This window comes from Vigna umbellata, chromosome 4 (assembly GCF_029865625.1).
Source record: "Vigna umbellata cultivar VRB3 chromosome 4, Vumbellata_1.0, whole genome shotgun sequence".
In the NCBI taxonomy this organism is placed as follows: Eukaryota; Viridiplantae; Streptophyta; class Magnoliopsida; order Fabales; family Fabaceae; genus Vigna; species Vigna umbellata.
The window spans coordinates 29,876,853-29,896,305 of NC_142168.1; the positions used below are offsets into that span (position 1 = coordinate 29,876,853).

Below are 19,453 nucleotides of genomic sequence, written 5' to 3' on the forward strand. Positions count from 1 at the left end.
TAACAAGAGACGAAATTATTAATAAAATTTAGATATTTATTTGGCCCTTTTAATTATATATAGACCATATTGATAAATTATATAAAAACATGAATCAAATTAAGCAAACTATAATTATTTTTTTAAACTGATTTGAACAACTTAAAATTTTAAATAATAAATAAAAAAACATTAAAAAGATTATCAATTAAGTTTATCTCGGGTGCATATGGTTGGTTTAATTGATTTATTTATGTATTTATTTAATTAAAAATGAAAAAAAATGCAAAAGAATAATCTTTGAAATAGTAGTATTAGAGATTTACTAAAATTTACGACTATTTTAGTCTCTCAAATTGTAGTTTATCAATCACACAAATTCAAAATAAATATTAGACTTAAATAGTATTAATGACATATATACTATAATCATATAAATAATAAAGTTAGAGATTCAGATAAAATAAGTAGAAATGTATCTTTTTTTTAAAAAAAAATTGTGAACTAATATAATAAAATATCACTCTTCAGCTATTTTCAAACATACTTACATTTAAAAATCATATATCATCTACGTTATATAATACGAATCTATATGGGGGGAAAATTGTAAAATCAAACGTAACAAAAAAACGTGCAGGTGCATAGCTTTCTTTTATTTTTAATATCTTTTAATTTTCGAAAGATGGCTATACATAAATATTGCATAAAATTTTTAATTAAGTCTCTTTTCCGAAATTGTATGATAACGCAGTGGTTTGTATCAGTTGACAAAGAAATCAAACTGATGTTAATTTAAATATTAAAAAATCAATTATAACTTTTACCGGTATAGATTAAAAAAATCATATAAATATAGAACCAAAAAAGTGATTTAACCATTTTTGAAAGTGAATATTAACAATCAATTTTAAACCGCTGTACATGAATATTGTTTCATGATAATATTTTGGGTTAAATATGTTTTTAGTCCCTAAACTATTGGCCGTTTCTGGTTTTCGTCCCTCTTCCAAAGTAAGGTACAATTTGGTCCTCATTCTTTAGAAAAACGTTCGTTTTAGTCCTCAAAATTTTGTTTTTAGTCCTCGTTTTAGTCCTCAAAACGTTCGTTTTTTCGACTAAAACGAACGTTTTTTAAAGATTGAGGACTAAATTGTACCTTACTTTGGAAGAGGGACGAAAACCAGAAACGGTCAATAGTTTAGGGACTAAAAACATATTTAACCCTAATATTTTTGACATATCATGCTACTGCTGTGTGATTACAAAATCTTTTGTACATAATTGATAAAAAATTAACCCAACAGAAATTATACTCATTTGAAAAGATTGTATTTGGATGAGAAAAAGATAGAAGATAAAGATAGAGAGAAAGAGGAAAATGTAACAGTAGAATTTTGTAACAGCTGGTGAAACATTGTTTGTTATTATTACCTCGTAGCAGTTAATGTTATGTTGGATCTGTTCTTATATACGAGTTGTGTTATTCAATCTGATCACTTCAGTCACCTTCATACTCTTTTCCTCTCTCTCTTCAATTCCAATGGCGGATCAGAGCCCCAAACCTGAGACCTTCGAGCTCAGCAATGGCAGCATGAAGATTCTCCTCACCAATCTCGGATGCACCATCATCTCCTTATCTGTTCCCGGAAAAGATGGTTTTTTTCCCGTTCCAATTCCTCATTTTCAGCTTTTCGTTACCTTCAATCATGTTTACGTTTTACTGATTCGTGACATGCTCTCTGTTTTGAAGGGGTGTTATCCGACGTCGTTCTTGGCCTCGACTCTGTTGAATCCTATGAGGTCCCATTTAATTTTGCGATTTCTTTTATTGAAATTCTGGCGTCAATTGTAATGGGTAGTTTTGCTTTGGCTTAGAAAGGCTTGTTTGGTTGATGGGTATCATGTGTCCTTTTCAAAATTCTACCTTTCTAGTTTAAACTATAAAGTGATGGGTGCCGTGTGAGAATCCATGGAAGTTATCTTTTTGTGACTCCAATGTGCCTATTGTCATTCTTATTTAGTCAAATTTTATACTCTTTTTTTTTTTAAGTTTTTAGTTTGCTTGGTTAAAAAAGAAGATTTTGCATAGAAGTTCTTAAAGAGGGACAATGTACATTGCCAAACTCTATGTACAAAAGAGTTTAGTTTAATTTGAATGAACTTCCATGTTGAGTAATGATATATAGCCAAAGTAACAGATAAGTAGGGAACAATCTCTGTCTCCTGAGCTTAATCAGCTGATTTTAAGGATTGAAATAGATTTAAACTCAAATTCTACTATGATATTAGAGTATCTGCTCACCAATTATCGAGGTTATTGGATCACCTGCAAATGTTTTCATCTTGTAAAATTCATGATTGAAATGTTTCGTCCTTGACATGAGGGAGTGTTAGAGATTCCTCATTGGTTAAATTTTGAGGTTGGTTTAGAGCTAAACTCAAATTCAAATTTTAAGACACCTCGTACGATTGAAGTACAATTCTTGTAAAACCTAACACTTTTACCACTTATGACAGTATGTGATTGATGACAATATTAAAAAACCTTTACACATTTAGTGTACTTTCATCTAATTCAAGATAAGCTTTTCTAGCTTCGGGAATTTATGATTGATTTACTGAATTATGTTGCTTGCAAGCAGAAAGGTCTTTCTCCATATTTTGGCTGCATTGTGGGTCGGGTTGCAAACCGAATCAAGGATGGCAAGTTTACACTTGATGGAGTTCAGTACACTTTGCCTCTGAACAAACCCCCAAACAGTCTCCATGGTATCAATTCTGTGTTTTCATACTCTTCATTTTCAGATTTTTCTGTCCATTTATTATGATTCAAGTTAAAAAAAGAAAGCTTTTTGCCATCTGAAGTACTGGATCATGGAATGTTTGTGTTGATCACTATCTATTTCCTCAATTCCATTGAAAACTGGCTTTGAAAATAGAGGTTTTGTCAAGCAAAAACATTACTTGTTATGACGGACTATATAATGACGATGGATAAATTTTATTTTGTGCTGTTTTCACTGATAACATGATTCTGCAGGACTTTTATTTTGAAATAATACAAGTCTCAAGAGTTTCCTAAATAAAGAAATTAAAAAATGCATAAATTTTGTTTGCTGTTTTCATGACACCTTATCCACTCTCCAAATTTCAGGTGGAAATGTTGGGTTTGATAAGAGGGTATGGGAGGTAGTTGAACATAAAAAAGGAGAAACTCCTTCAATCACTTTCAAGTATCACAGTCAGGATGGAGAAGAAGGTAGTGTCTGATCTCTCTTTCTTCCTCACTTTCAGACATCATTATGCTCTTCATCTTTTCCTTCATTCAGCTATTGTTTTCTGTTGTACAAGGTTATCCTGGGGATATCACTGTTACAGCCACATACACGCTCACCTCAAACACAACTCTGAGGCTTGACATGGAAGGAGTGCCAAAGGACAAACCCACCATAGTTAACTTAGCTCAGCACACCTACTGGAACTTAGCTGGTCACAACTCAGGGAATGTACTTGACCATTCAATTCAGATATGGGCTAATAATATCACTCCTGTAGATGAGAATACTGTGCCAACAGGTGAAATCATGGCAGTGAAGGATACCCCTTTTGATTTTACATCTGAGAAAAGAATAGGGAACGATATTAGTGAAGTTGGATTGGGATATGACCACAATTTTGTGCTGGATTGTGGAGAAGAGAAAGATGGTTTGAGGCATGTTGCCAGAGTGAGGGATCCATCAAGTTCAAGAGTACTTAACTTGTGGACAACTGCCCCTGGTGTGCAATTTTACACTGGAAACTATGTTAATGGTGTTAAAGGAAAAGGAGGTGCCGTATATGAAAAACATGCAGGGTTATGTCTGGAGACACAAGGATTCCCTAATGCTATAAACCAACCAAATTTTCCATCTGTTGTGGTTCGTCCGGGGGAGAAGTATAGACACACGATGTTGTATGAGTTTTCAATTGAGTGATGTTGTCTGAGTGGCATAGCAATGAGGTAGACATCTTGTATTGCAAATTATGATTTAGAAGCAACTTTGGCTTCTGAAATTCCCAGTTGTTTGCATTCAAATAATTATCACTTGTCTCAAGTTTGAATTCTCCAATGTACTCCTAAATATAGTGAGACCGTAGACTTTTGTTTGGTAAGTACAATGTGGTTGTTGTTTCTTGAATTGTTGTCGAAGTTGAGAAACAGTTTTTCCAACACCTAGAAACTTCAATCTAGCCTGCATAACAACACAATGTTCCTTAGATATACACATAAGTGTGAGTACTTTCAATGACAAGTTAAAATCTCAACATGCATGATTCTCCTTAGTGCACAAGATTCACATAGTTGTCACTTGAATAGAAGGCAAAATATGGGTGGAGTGATAAAAATTTCATTGATTTACTAAAACTTTTTTAAGAGATGCTATCAAATTATAACACTTTGCTAGATTATATGAATTTGAAATAAAAAGAATACATGTTTTTCATATTGATTGCATGAATCTTTGTAAAAGTGTCCATGAAAAATGGAAATAAATGCTAAGATAATGAAACAAGGATCCTCCATCAAAAGTTTTACATTAATTCAAACGTTGAAGCAACTCTTTACTAGTGAACATAATGCCAAAATTCAATATTCTTACATGATGTGCAAAGGAAGGGGAAAAAAAAAGGCAATGAACAATTTTAACATCTTGTTGATTCTCCTCAATGCAAGAAAATAAATTTTCATTTTCAAAAAAACCTTACTATTGACTAGCTCTAAATGAAATGAATCTATTTTGTAATTTAAACATTAACACAAATTCATACATAGTTTTGTTTTCCATTTGTGCATGAAACATAAATATATCATATTATATACGATGATTCCAAGTCTTAGACAACTCGAGAATGATAGACGTTTATCTAAGTCTCTTGATAGATATCTTAAGGCTTTTCTTAGAGGAAAGAGTGACAGTGTTTAATTGGCATTAGTAGGACATTTTCAAATTACATGTAATGTTATTCTATATTATAAATTATTTTTTTTAAATATGAGAACTTGAGGGAGCCTAGTGGTAAGGATCATTATGCTTGTTCCTCTATAAATAAGAAACAAATTATGTGCAGTTGAAACATGGAAATAAAACAATTATAATTAACATACAAAATTTCTTACTCATGCATTGATCTTCCATGTTGGTGTCATCTTGATGAAAAAAAAAAACCTTTAATGGTTATCAAAAGGATGAAAATACCAAAGTTTTGTTTAATTGGTGGCAATTTTATGAATGAGTGAAAGATATTAACAATGAATTTGAAAAGACTAAAAAAAATAATATAATAAAAATATATGGAAAAAGATGTCAATATTCTTTGACTTTTTGTATTAGTGTCATCTTAATGTTGATGCTATGCACATGGAAAACAATGTATGTGATAGTTTGATTGACATATTATTGAACATAAAAGACAAAACAAATAATGAAATTAATGCTCATCAAGATCTTTTTAAAGTGGAAGTACAAATCTTTTTGAAGTAAAAATATATTTGCAGTTACATTTAAAGCCTGGACATAAGAGAACATATTTTCTTCCAGTATAACACTTTATCTTTATCAAATAAGAGAAAACAAATATATTTTTCATGAAGAAATAAAATGTTACAAGAATACTACTCAAATATCAAATTTATGAACGAGTGAAAGACATGAATAAGGAATTTAAAAAGACTAAAAAAATCCATAAGATAAAAACATGTAAAAGAAGAGGTGATCAATATTCTTTGACTTTCTATATTAGTGTCACCTTGATGTTGATGTTCTGCAAATGAAAAAGAATGTCTATGATAGTCTGATTGACATGTTGAACATTAAAGACAAAAAAAATTATGGAGTTAGTCCTCGTCTTTTTGAAATGAGAATACATTCACAATTATATTTAAGACCAAAAGATAAGAGAACATGCACATTTTATTTTTATATAGAAAACAAATATAAAGTGTCTACGAAAGTGATAAAGAATCATAAGGATACTATTTAGATATCAAGAGTAGTATGTCAATAAAAGAGTAGTTGAGTTAAAGTCTTGTGATTGTCATGCATTATTACACTAACTCTTATCTATTGTATGTGACTAAGCATCTTATACGTTGTAATGATTAGCATGTGAACTAAAACATAGTGGATACAACATTAATGAGTACTCTTTCTATACAAAGTTTGAGGATGACCACAACATAGTTTAAAATAATGGAATTTTTATTTTTGTAATATCTATGCATTTCTCTAGTAAGTCATTCAAGAAATTTAAGAGATAAATTAGACTATTTAAGTGTGTGAATCAACGCCAACATTAGTGTTGTTCATTAGGATAAAATGAGATATATTTTAATAGACCTCAAGAAAATAGGTCATACAATGGTCATTAGTTTTTCGAGGAAAAGTAGTTGATGTTACATATGAAAATGAAGATGCAAAATGTTATATTCTTGATGTTCCTCTCTTAAGAATTATGTCTTCCACAATTGATAATAATAAATAATAATAATAATAATAAAGAGGATTTGGTAGACGAAAGATGTATTGAACACGTATCTAAGAAAATTTTGTTATTTCACTTTCTATATAATTTATGTTTATTTTGTTATGAATTTTTTTTTATTTGGTTCCTTCCTAGTTGTATTTATTTATGTTTATATGTGCTAAAGAATTTTTGTTTGTTTGTATGTTAACATGAAATCTTCACCATCTTTTTCACTTACATCTCCCTGTCATTAATAAAAGAAGGTCAAACAATCACACATAAAGAATTGAATTATTAGACAAATGATTGTCAAAAGATTGCATATGATTATGCATCCTCGGAATAGGGAATGTCTTATGTTCGAATCACATTGTCTTTTACCCCTTATACAACATTGATCGGTTAGAAAATGGAACAATTGACTACAACGTTTAAAATTTTTGGACGCCTACTTAGGTTACAACCATATTTCCATGACTGAATGTGACAAGTTGAAAACCACCTTCATTACAATATGTTCCTTAATTTTAAATGAAAATTGAAATTAGTCGAGAGACTAATTTGATTAAAAGAACTAAATCTATACAACTCTAAAGTTGAGAAACTAAATTGGTCTAAAATTTGAAAGAATGACTAATTCTAATTTTTATTTAAGGTTAAAGGACAAAAACATATTTAATCCTAACTTTATCTAACTAATTGGGTTTTTAGATTACGTATGAGTACAAGAAATCACTCTCATGTGGTATATGCATGATGTATGATTGTAATATATTGGATCTAGAGAATTACGGAAATGTTTCATATTATCCTTCATTGTAAACAAATACATCAATAATAGGCCTTACAATTCAAAAACATATTTAAGTTTTGGCCATGCAATTCAAATAGGCCTTACAATTCAAATACTCTTATGATAAATGAGGAAGCTTTGGCCATGCTTTCTAGAATGGAAGACTGTTTCATCAATAACAAGTGCTGCAAAGCTATTATTGTGATCCTCTTATGGTACACTGTGATGTCGCTACTGTAAATTGCTCTCCAAGCCTTGGTCACATATTATGTGAAATGTAGTTTTCTTGGTGTTTTTTAATCTATTTTTGGTTTTTACAAATAGACTGGTTGAAAATTAAGTACATTATTTGTTTGCATATTTAAGTTGTCTTATGTGTTGAAGTTGTTGATATATTTAATAATTTCATAAACATTTAATATAAAAAAGTTAATTTTAATATAAAGTATATTTGTTTGTTCTTAAATATTTTTTAACTAAATTTGGGAGGAAAAGACTGATTAAGTCTATTTAGTTTTATAATAGGAGCTACTGAGTTATTAATTATTTTAAAAGTTTATCACAAGTCTTTTTTCTCAAAATATTTTCTATCATATATAAAAAATGTACTCAATTTTATTCGTGTTTCAACTATTAACTGAAACACCGAAAGGTGTTTTTAACACAACAGTAAGAGATGCTAAGAGGCATTTTTTTTTCTATTTTTATTTTTTATATTCAAGTGCATAATTCTCATCTTATTTTTAACATGCTCTATGTTTTCAAATATTTAAACAGAAAACGAAAATATTCACTGCTTTCTGCATAAACATTTAAAAATGTTTTCTTCTTTCATTAAAAAAATGACCAAATTTCTTGTGTTATTGAAACAGAAATTAAAAACGAGTCACACTAAAGAATGTTACAAAAGAAACAGAATGACAATTGAAGTCTAAATAAATTAAAATCTACCAACTGTTGAATACAATAAGTGATCACATCACTTGCATTTTCCAAGTCTAAGTTCTTCCATTAGTAGATGTGCCACTGAATTGTACCCCATTTGACGAGCTTCATCATTTCAGTCAATCAAAAGAAAAATCACAGATTCAGTACTAAAATATATCAATTACAACAGCAAAAAAGGAAGTGAGAATGGAAAAAAGACCAACCTTTGAATACTGCTATTCCAGTTGGAGGCATCTTTCGTTTCCTCAGACATATTGAACTAATCATCAATGACAGCAAAAAGAGACAACATCAGATGAATAAAATGAGACATTTCTGCACTGCACACTTGTGTCTGCATGTTTCTATTCATAATGTCCGAACCCAAAAGAAAAAGTAATGACTCTACCTGTTACATATCCAGTAAGGCTTAGTTCCTTGTTCTTCTATGCAATGTGGACACATCCATCCCTTGTTTTCTCTCACTTCCTCAATTTCTAAAACAGAACAATAGTGAACAACATTTTCAAACTATCAACACTATTATTAGTTAAAATTTTTAGTTAAAATTGCTAGTGCATGTTTACAGCAAGATTTTCTCAAACACACCAATACTTTCTCATGAAACAAATTTTAGAGTATAGATGTTTTAACTCTGTCAGTTCTTTAAAAGGATGAAGAAAAAAAAAGTGTGAACTTTATCTTTCTAAACAACAACCAAACATCATGTGACACCAACTATTTTATGGTAATTCAATTTTAATCTTTTTTCCTTGTTTAACTACTAAGTTTTGTTTCACTATTGTTTCTTACCTTCTCCATATCGAACCTTGAGACAGGCTCTACAAAAAACACCAGTGCTAGAGTGACAGACAGAACAATCAGTCTTTCCTGGTAGAAAAACATCTTAAAACTGTTAAAAATACAGTGGAACTAATGTAAAAAATACACAAAAATAAGATCAGTTTAAATCTGACCCAAGCATGGTTCATTCACATCAAAATTGCCACATCTCTTGCAGTCTTCTTCACCACACAATTTCTTTTGCCTGCATTTGTATTTTACATTGCAATGTCATCATAATCATCATCTATCCCAAATACAACACACTTGTTCATATACAGAGTTTCATACTAAACCTTTTACTTATCAAGAAATTTTTCATGAGTGACCAAGCGCAATATCACCATTTTACATTAGCTTCCAGTATAATTGTATAAAGCATATATCATAGACTGTGTAGAATTTGCTATCATTAACTTACAGAAAAAATAAAAATATTACATTAATCTGTGATTGTTGTTAAAAAGAAAGCTGAGAAAACTGACCTGCAAAAATGGCAGCATATTCCCAAAACTGGATTGTAGATACTACCTCTGCCCTTGCTGTTACACCTTCTAGCCGAATGCTCTGATGAAAGCAGAAGATCAGCATCGCTTAGGTTCACCAGAGGAGCATTGGCAGGTCTCTGTTTCTCTTCTTTCTCTCCAGAAAAAGTTACCTTATCTGTCACAAAAATGCAGTTAACAATCACACTTTATAGGATAAAAACTCACTGAATTAAGAGATGCATCAGTTTGGTCTTCCAAATATATTGCAAGGTTGTAACATGTTCCTTGTTTACTGACAAATACATCATATTAATCCTTGAAAGATAGAAAATAATGTAAAACTATTCCTCATTATCCAGTAAACTAAAAGCATTAATTTTCAGTCCAATGTTCATAATACAAGTTTTTTTTATTAGTTATGCATAACCATCACATATTTTATATGTATTATAAAAATAGTAAAAAGTAAATAAAAGGCTAAACCTTGTTTTGGTGTTGAAAGGGGTGTGAATGGTGTGGAAATGATTTTGGAAGGTGTTGAAAGAGGTGTGGAAATGATTTTGGAAGGTCTTGAAAGAGGTGTGGAAATGATTTTGGAAGGTGTTGAAAGGGGTGTGGATGGTGTGGAAATGATTCTGGAAGGATTACATTCTGGTGGCTTAAGGTTTTTACTGATTCTAAGGTTGTTACTTATTCTAAGGTTGTTACTTATTCGCAGGGAGCGGCGCAAAGGAGTGAGACCGTAGACTTTCTTTTGGTAAGGACGATGTGGTTGTTGTTCCTTGACTTGTTGTCGGAGTTGAGAAACAGTTTTTCCAACACCTAGAGACTCCAACTTAGCCTGCATAACAACACAACAATGTTCATTAGACATACACATAATAATATAAGTGTGAGTACTGTCAATGACAAACATCAAAACCTCAACATGCCTGATTCTCTAACATGCGAGCCTTTCTGAGAGCTTCATACTCCAATTTTGGTTGTTCTGTCACTCTTTCCATTCCTCACTCCCTTTTGTTTTTCTTCTTACACTCCTAAAGATACAATTCAATAGTACACTGTAACATCGCTGTGTACTTTTAACTTTCAAACATAACGGTCGAATCTCTGACACTGTTTCAAGCATTTATTACAAATTGTAATTCATTTAATAAATTCTATTTGAATTATGTTTACAGTAAACAAAATATTATTATCTTATGTGTTGTATTTAGTTACATTCCATTTAAGAGTTAAGACTGAACATTAAGGATTTATTTAAGATAATATTTTGATTTAATTATTAACTGCATCTCCTATTTCTAAACTAAATATAGGCTATTAGATTACTGTATGTGGGACCAAGGTTAAAAATTGAAGGTAATGGACTTATTAAATCACACTAAATAAATCAAATTCAACTGATAAATATTGGTTTAAAAACAACTTAATCTATTTAATTTAATATTATTTTATATTTTTAAAAAATCATAAATTTAGACTAAAAGACAATAAAAGAATCAGTTTAATCAATTATTTTTGCTAAAAAGTTGAATTTTATAAATATATAAAAAATGTGTACATGTTTGTACAAATTAGTACCTCTTCTATTAATAATATATTTCTTCCTTACTTATTATAATAGAAATATTATACATATAAATTAATAATAAAAAAAACTGTTAGAATTTTGTATTAATATGTCTTATCCAAAATATTTTTATATTACCTGTTCTAACTATGGTGATGTATCTATGAAATACATTATCACTTCTACAAATATAAAATTAACAATATGCATTTTAATTAATTGGATGTAAAAATATATACAGTGATAAACTTGTAATTATGAAAATGTTCTTTATGCAAGGGACATGTTAACATGAAATTCTATTTTATAAAGTAAATATGTAACTATTTATTATTTTTATGTTTAATCATTCCTCAGGTGCCTAATTGGGTGGAATGGGAATTTTTTTGTCTTAAATTAGATCAAACGTTATCATTAAGTTGATGTGGCATGTTTATCTTAATTTTTAAATGATGCACCTGACATTGCGGCATTACTTGGATTGTAGTTATTTTCAAATAAAAAAGTTAGAAAAAAGTTGAAATTTTTTTTATTTTTTATAAATCTTTAATTGCTTCAATCCGTGATAAAGTTGGAAAAATTTGTTCAGTCTTATGCGAGGAAGATGAACTGATGTTAATTGCGATTCTGGACTTTCTCTGTTTCTTGGGTTTATGATTGGGTTCTCTACAGGTTCACATAGCTGCGATTTGGTTGACATCGTGGTGGAGAATGGAGGACGACAATGCTACAAACAGATCATGACTTTAGGGTTTAATTGGTTTCTGAAAATTTAGGGTTCCGATGCGAAAATGTTCGCTATCTGGATTCTCTAGGTGTAGCGATTAGGGCTCGCGAAGACTGTTGGCTTGATTTTCATACAGGTCGCCATGGAGATGAACAAGAGGAACGAACCTGGTTCTAGGTTAGGGTTCCATGACGGACTCATGGTTGTGGTTGATGCTCGCAATTCGAACAAATTGAATACTTAGTTCGAACAAATTAAATCGTTAAATCGAACAAATTGAATCCCTAAATCGAACAAATTTAATTTTCAATTTTTGAAATTCATTATCAATGTTTAATTCATTTTTTCCAATTTCTTTTTAAAAAAACAAAATAATGAGTTTCACGTCATTTATGGAGATGACCTTACCACGTCAACCTTATATTAACGACTTCAGGAAGGATTAAACTTTATTTTTATGTCACTCATTTGTGTAATAACCAATGGTTAATGGTCTTTCAAAGATAAATGGTTGATGTCGTACAAGGATAATTATACTTTGACTCTTATTTTTAACAATATTTTAATTCCATCACGTGTTAAACAACTATTGGTCCACATGGGCCAAAATTAAAACAAAATATAACCTGGAAAATCAACATTTAAGGATTTGGATTTGGTGGTTTCTCTCATTTGTTTCAAAATTGATTTTTAAAGTTGGTTTTGGGTGTGAGTTCTTTGTGGAGGGAGAAGGTGTGCAGCTGCAACCATCGCTATTCAAGTCGATTTGTCGTCGTGTGTGTTTGTTGTAGTTGTCGCGATTTGTGTTCTGGTAGAGGTTCTGGATCCGTTTTTGGAAGCTTTCGTGGAATAATCACCGTGGTTGCACCGTTCCTTGGTCGTGGGTTGCGGTGTTGGTGGTTTTTGTGTTCTGGTTTATGTTTATGCATTGGGGTCCTTTTTGATAGTGTTTTTGTTAGTTATTCTTTGGTGGATGTGTATTTTAAGGGTTGTTGGTGGTGTAAAGTTTTGATTTTTTGACACGCACTTTTTTTTTTACAATGTTTCATTTTCATTCCAGAAAAAGGTGAAAAAAAGTAAGTAAATGTGTAATAGTGAACAAATAATTGAGAAAAAAAACTGCAGAGTTGGTGGGTCCAATGCTCAAATAACTGAGGACCTAGGTGTGTACATAAATGTTTTAAACTCAAAATATTGATTACCATGTCAATAATACACCATTAAATTCAACAAGATTGGTATATCATGACTAAAACATAAACCATATGTGACAAAATTACATTAAAAATCTTAAAAAAAATACATTGTTTATAAAAATTTATAGCACAAAACTTTAAATAAACCACGACTTATTCCACTCTTATCTCTGTCATATATATATATAGAACATTTACAATATTTTATACTCTCGTATAGTCAAAGTTATATAATCATCGTAACATACATAAAATCACAAACACAAACTAATATAGATAAGTTTCGCTTACAAAACCAATAACAATATAATATATTAAGCACAATTTAATATCAACATTAATTTATAGCATAATCTTACTTATAGTGATAAAAATATGAAAGCAATTTAAGTCGAAATTGGTCACTAAGGCCCTGTTCTCTTGAGTGGATTTGAGGGAATGGATTTGAGGGGATTTGAGAGGATTTGAAAATAATTTTTTTTATCGTTTTTTTGAGCGAATTTGGAGGTAAATGAGAGTGAATTTGAAAATAAAATTTGTGAGAATTAGTATAGAATTGTATTGACATGACATATTAAAAAAAATTATTTTTAAATTCACTCTCATTTACCTCCAAATTTGCTCAAAAAAACGATAAAAAAAATTATCTTCAAATCCTCTCAAATCCCCTCAAATCCATTCCCTCAAATCCACTCAAGAAAACAGGGCCTAAGTTATTATTTTCCACAGAAGTTATTGCTAAAGACTTAGCAGCTGATAACAAATAGCATTAATATAAGGAGATTTAGAATAAAATTTTTGGCAACTCATATTGGATTATAACGAGAGGTATATGTTTTAATCATTTGACTGATACATTAAAATGCTATACTTACCTTTATTTATTTATTATCATAATTCTTATTAATTATATATAACTAAGTCCAAACATAATATATTTAAAAAAATCAATCCATTGGCTCTTAATAATATTATAATTGTTTACATTTATCTAACCACTTATAGAAATGATATTAAGATACTTTAAAACATACATTAAATCACATGAGAATATCACTTGAATGAAAATCAATACAACTCCTCCTTCCCAAATGTTGAACATTATTGCCTAAGCAAATGCTTAAGCACTAAGTTGGTTCACTCAAATGACATAGCATATACTAAAACATAAAAATGCACTTCTTTAAATGAAAACTTAAATTTATCTGTTCAAAATTTTTTTATGTCAATTTTAATCATCAGCAAATCTGTTTTAGTCCAATTAATTCAAATTTTACTAACTATAATTAATATTTACAAATAGTAAAATATTGATATTTGTATAATAATTATTCATTAAAAAATTGTGTTCATATATAACATTAGGAACTAGTAATTTATAAACATTATTCAATTAAAAATTGATTAAATATCTAAAGTTGAAACAAATTATTAAAAAAAACAAAGAAAATAAACATAGAGTGAGATTTGAGTAAAAATATTTGTAATAGCAATGTTAAAAATTTTCTAGAGTATAATTTTTCTTTCTCTCATACTTGTATTGTAGGCTGAAGATGGAATGGTAAGAAAAAATAGGTCAATTTTTGTGCTTTGGAACGGAGAACAGCAGCTTTAAGATGAGGCAGAACACACTTCACTTTTTTTGGTCTTTACCTTTTTCCTCTGCATTTGGTGTTTTGTAGCAATTGGAGTTTCTTTGTCTATGGTTTTCTCTTCAATGTGAATGGTTCATTCTTTTCTTTAATTCCATTCAATCCTCTCTACTACTAGGGCAGTTGCTTATTCAAATACATCAAACATGAAATAACCAAATATCTAAAATGTTGCTGGAGTAAAAGCCATGTTCGATATTTATTCACAAATTGAAATCAATTCATATTTTCAGAAACTATACAATAAAATCTTCTTACTTTGCCCTAACCAACTCAAGTGGTAATGTTTCCATCGCCATCTGAAAGTTCACAAAAAGAAAATTGTTAGTCAGAAACATGTCTTTGCTAGCATAACATAAAAATGATACTTCAAAGTGAAGAATGATAAATGATTACAAATCTAACAAAGGACCTGCACCTACCCCTAGTCTTGGAGTTTTGAGGTCAGATTTCTTATGCAATTTACTTAGCTCTGCCTGAAAGCTTATAACAATTGCAACTTTGAACTCAATTGAGAAGGGACTGCACCAAAGTGATAGCATAAACATCAAGCCCAATTGATTCAGTATGCCATAAACATGAGTTTTTACAATAACAGTAATTCACGAGACGATATTTATGAAATGAAAAATGCTCAACATGAAAAAGTTAAAAGCACATAGGAGGAGAATAATCATGTTGGTGAATGTTAGGATCCAATTGAAAGGTATGAGGTGTGAGTTCCAATTTAACGTGGTTTCTTAACAAAGAGTCATCATTTACAAATTACCTGTGTGTGTGTGCATGTGTTCAGTTTTGGATGTAACATAACCCTTGTGAAATAAATTGGAGGAGAATCATGATGAAAAGCACAACATACCCAGCTAAGGTTGTTGGACAGGTCAGAAGACGAGGTAGTATTACATAAATAGGCAGAGCCAAACCTCGGCATACATCTCCATCTGCTATCTGCTAAATAAAAATATAATTAACAGCTTATTCTGAAATGACAAGCTCCAATACAACACAAATCCACCATCACTTGCCTGTGTTGTTTGAATCAGAGAGGTTTCAGTCACAATTTTCTCCCCAAGAAGAATGGATTCCACTCGAAACAGCTGAATGTCAATTGCCTGAATTGGAACTGCAGAAGCTTCTACAGTTAGCTCACCACTAATAGTGCCAGACAAAGAACACTGAGTTGAGATTTTTCCTGTCACCCGAAATCCACCTATTCAAGAAGATCATAGTTTCATGAGCCACACAACCTTTTCTCATTGATATTTATAACCTTTTCAAATCCACTACTGATGTATTTTTTCCATGTAACCTTAACATGTAACACAACAAGGTTAATATAGCCACAGAGCATGATAGTGAGTTACAACTTTTGATGTGAGATATTAAAGCATAACAATGGTGCAATTTTTGTTTTAGTTCCGTCTGTCTTTTCATGAGACCAGGTCAACGTGTGTACTCATTGAAGGTAAACCAACATACCAGATTTTAATTCATGAAGTAGAGAATGCCTTTGAGTGTCTTGGGTGATGTAAAAGATTACCATCTCTGGAGAAAGTGGTCTTTGTGGAAGATCAGCTGAATTTTCCACAAAAGAGAGACTAGTAGTTTAGAACTTCTATTCATTCACATACAAAAAACAAAGAACAAAGATTTGGGCCAAGCACAATCTTACCTTTATCACTTTCAACTATGAACTCTGTTGTTGCTGATAATGATTTATGCAAGTATCCACGAGGTATATCTACAGTCACCAAATACTATAGAGGATATCAATAGCAACCTTAATACTAAAAAGAAAAATGATAAGGAATAACAATGAAAAATTATGTAATTGGGATCCTTTTACAATGCAAGACTTTATTCCACCAGTGAACTATAAGGTCTCACCAAATCTTGTTACCAAAATGATGTGGCCCTTTCATGTTCAGTGACAGAGTAAGTGTATAATGAAAAGAATTTAGACTGGCAGCAGATTAATTTTAGACTCTTCAGTAAATGTCAAGAAAAGAAATGAAAATATTTAGATATTAGGACTTTGTAATAATGATAATACTAATAATTTCATCTTAAAGATCAGTTGCCCAACAAAAACACTTCCTAAGAAAATTTTACCTGGATGCTTATATTTGCACCATGGAACGTCTCATAAAATCTTTCTAAATTTTCATCCTGCTGCCGTAGCTTCAACGAGAATGGTATCTACCATAAAGATCGCAAAACTTACAATGAGTATTAACATGAGAAAATAGGTCATATAAGCCAAGTATAAAACTGAGAACTTCATCAAAAGAGCATCTAGAAGAGTGCATTATTGAAATATTTCAGAAATTCCAATTACTTTAGCGGCATGGTATCACATTTTTAGCAAAACTATGAAACCATATCCAGAGTATTCCAGACCACTTAATAGCACATAAATGAGAACAGGGAGAAATACAAAGAATTAAACAGGCAGATTCTAAAAATGAAACTTCTATAAAATTATTAAAACTGAATCGCATTTTACATGCTATATTACATACTAATAACACTTTAGTGCTCCTCTCCTTCAAATTTAAATTCCATTGCTTTTAACTAAGATGATTTAGATGAGAAAATACACATTTGATTGACATAACAGAAATATTTACCAAATATAATGTACAAAAAAACTTTTAAAGCAGTAATTAAATATGATGTTGTAGAACTCAGATAATGACTTGAAGGGAAATTCACCATAAAGCATGAGAATCACAACCAGTAATACTCTCTTTTTTTAGATTCATTTCTTATTTAGAAGTTTTCATGATATAAATAAAATAAAGCACCAAAAACAAGAAATAAAAGAAAAGTCTAATTTGAGTAGCTCAATCTTCTTTCCAGTAGACCACCGATAATAGGATATTTACAGTCATGTAAAAGTTATCTCAAGAAAAGCAAGAAATAAATTGTACCCAAGTAACTGAACAAAATAAAATTGCTTTGAATAGGCGCTTTTATTCATTTGCTATTGATACACTACCTCTGATGTACCCAAGCCAATCTTTCCAGAAGATTTTATCTCAGTGATCCTGTTCCTGTTAGAACCCAATCACAAGAATTATGTACCCTTGTCCTATGTGAGCAAAAGAATTTAGAAACATGTGAAGGAATTATTTCAGATGTTTCCTCTAACTTCGATAGATAATGCCCTTATTAGCTCAATATAGCTATAGAGCATCCTAAATGAAAGTGATGAGTCAAAGGTACACTCACGACTTTTACCATGAAAAAAAAAATCAAATGATCCAGATTCATGAAGGTTTTACCCACTGCAGATAGATTGACGTGTACTGTAGGTGAATTATGTAGCTAGGTTAAGGATAATGCATTACATCCCATTAAAAAATCAGATCGATCTTTACAACAATGCAGAGTTTTATCCATAGAACATGCAGTTTATAAGGACAACTATCATGGTTTACTTATCCAGAGAGACCATATGTTTGGTAAATTGAATATGCTTGAAAAGCGCTGTCAATCATATAAATACACCAAAAGGAGAAATTTTGAAACGAAAGAAAAACTAATAACAACAGTGAACAATGTCATACTGTTACAATTTCCAAGATCACGACACTGCATTAATTTGGTCTTTTTGAGGCAACATCGCATTATCTTTGGATAACTAAAAATCAAATATCTATATGAAAGGCTAAAATTCTTTGAAAAAATGGAACACAAGATGTGATCAACACGGTCAAACACAAATTACATCTAACAGCATAACCTCCAGTTACAGCAAGAGTATTATATATGAAAGCACTAAAACCAGAAAAGAAAATCATAATTAGTAATTTCCGCAAGAATGCACACCAATTATTTTGAAAACTTACACAATTGGTATAGGCTTAATAACGCCGTAGAACGATTCAACAACCCCAGCTGATCCTCCACGAACCTTCAACATGGCATCAAAACATGTTTCAAAATCAAAGCTACCCAATGAGAATCGCCCTTTGGCTTAGAACAAACGAGTGATTTTGAGCATAAAGTTGAAATATTTTCGCCATTTTCTGAACGATAAAAGAAGATGGTACCTGCAAGTTGACGGATCCTTTGACAGTGAGGCGAATTCCATAGTGGTAAATTGAAGACTGAGTTTTGAAAACGATTTTGCCTTCCAGAGCTTCCTGTAAAATCAAATCATGAACAATGTTTAGAGAGAGAGAAAAGAGAGAGAGTAAGATTTTACCGAAGGGCGATAGATACGATTAGAACGAGAGAGCTTGAGTTCGACGGACATGGCTGCCAACTCCCTTCTCAAACACTGGATTTAACAGTTCTGTTTTTGTGTTTTAGGTATTCCAAAATTTACTCAAAATTAACTTTAATGGAATAGATTCCTGAATCTTTTGAAAACTTTTTACAATTTTTTAACAAATTAAAGAAATGTTATTAGATTAGATTCTTGATTTTGTAAATCTTCTATAAGAATTATAGCTGATTTTTTTTGTTTGTATAGTTAAAATATATTTTAATTTTTATCATTTTAGTACATGTATTTAAAAAAAAATCATTCTTGTATATATTATTTTTAGATTTAATACCTATTTTGGTTTCTACTTTTATGGGTTTGGTTCAAAATAATCCTACCTTTTAAAAAAGTTCAGTAAAGCCCGTAATTTGTTAAAAAATGTTGAGTGTTTCATCCTACACCTCCAACATCTCATCCTGCACCTCCAAAAATTCCATTTTTAACCTTCTGACATCCTGCACCTCCAACCTTTTTAAAATTTTTATTTTTAAC

At 30.7% G+C, this 19,453-nt stretch overlaps 3 protein-coding genes across 3 annotated transcripts; 1 reads left to right on the top strand and 2 right to left on the bottom strand.

Moving 5' to 3' along the window:
* Positions 1-1,357: 1,357 nt before the first annotated feature.
* Positions 1,358-4,160, top strand: LOC124827693 (Galactose mutarotase-like superfamily protein). Its single transcript, XM_047300807.2, has 5 exons — positions 1,358-1,637; positions 1,733-1,782; positions 2,625-2,751; positions 3,137-3,241; positions 3,334-4,160. Exons 1-5 carry the CDS (start codon positions 1,427-1,429, stop codon positions 3,954-3,956), a joined length of 1,116 nt encoding a protein of 371 aa, XP_047156763.1. The 5' UTR covers positions 1,358-1,426; the 3' UTR covers positions 3,957-4,160.
* Positions 4,161-8,086: 3,926 nt separating this feature from the next.
* Positions 8,087-10,604, bottom strand: LOC124827688 (uncharacterized). Its single transcript, XM_047300800.2, has 8 exons — positions 10,470-10,604; positions 10,021-10,378; positions 9,535-9,712; positions 9,184-9,254; positions 9,020-9,097; positions 8,616-8,703; positions 8,431-8,486; positions 8,087-8,329 (listed from the first exon to the last, which is right to left on the bottom strand). The coding sequence occupies exons 1-8, from the start codon at positions 10,539-10,541 to the stop codon at positions 8,259-8,261; spliced, it is 972 nt and encodes a 323-aa protein (XP_047156756.1). The 5' UTR covers positions 10,542-10,604; the 3' UTR covers positions 8,087-8,258.
* A 4,223-nt stretch (positions 10,605-14,827) lies between these two features.
* LOC148199806 (Vacuolar protein sorting-associated protein 26) lies at positions 14,828-19,044 on the bottom strand. The gene is made up of 11 exons (XM_088111355.1): positions 18,899-19,044; positions 18,744-18,836; positions 18,540-18,604; positions 17,687-17,741; positions 16,798-16,884; positions 16,358-16,442; positions 16,165-16,260; positions 15,711-15,895; positions 15,545-15,633; positions 15,108-15,207; positions 14,828-14,984 (listed from the first exon to the last, which is right to left on the bottom strand). Exons 1-11 carry the CDS (start codon positions 18,947-18,949, stop codon positions 14,940-14,942), a joined length of 951 nt encoding a protein of 316 aa, XP_087967481.1. The 5' UTR covers positions 18,950-19,044; the 3' UTR covers positions 14,828-14,939.
* Between the last annotated feature and the right edge of the window lie 409 nt (positions 19,045-19,453).

What these genes read in the sequence shown, in the direction of transcription:
- LOC124827693 (XM_047300807.2), top strand. Translation starts at nt 1,427, where the DNA reads ATGTTATGTTGGATCTGTTCTTATATACGAGTTGTGTTATTCAATCTG. An exon ending in ACCCCCAAACAGTCTCCATG is followed by an intron (nt 2,752 to 3,136) that starts GTATCAATTCTG and finishes TCCAAATTTCAG; the next exon opens with GTGGAAATGTTGGGTTTGAT. An exon ending in CAGTCAGGATGGAGAAGAAG is followed by an intron (nt 3,242 to 3,333) that starts GTAGTGTCTGAT and finishes CTGTTGTACAAG; the next exon opens with GTTATCCTGGGGATATCACT.
- LOC124827688 (XM_047300800.2), bottom strand. Translation starts at nt 10,541, where the DNA reads ATGGAAAGAGTGACAGAACAACCAAAATTGGAGTATGAAGCTCTCAGA. An exon ending in CCTTACTGGATATGTAACAG is followed by an intron (nt 8,487 to 8,615) that starts GTAGAGTCATTA and finishes ATTGATGATTAG; the next exon opens with TTCAATATGTCTGAGGAAAC. An exon ending in TGGAATAGCAGTATTCAAAG is followed by an intron (nt 8,330 to 8,430) that starts GTTGGTCTTTTT and finishes GAAATGATGAAG; the next exon opens with CTCGTCAAATGGGGTACAAT.
- LOC148199806 (XM_088111355.1), bottom strand. Translation starts at nt 18,949, where the DNA reads ATGTCCGTCGAACTCAAGCTCTCTCGTTCTAATCGTATCTATCGCCCT. An exon ending in TTGGCTTGGGTACATCAGAG is followed by an intron (nt 16,885 to 17,686) that starts GTAGTGTATCAA and finishes TCTTTATGGTAG; the next exon opens with ATACCATTCTCGTTGAAGCT. An exon ending in TGTCCAACAACCTTAGCTGG is followed by an intron (nt 15,208 to 15,544) that starts GTATGTTGTGCT and finishes ACTTTGGTGCAG; the next exon opens with TCCCTTCTCAATTGAGTTCA.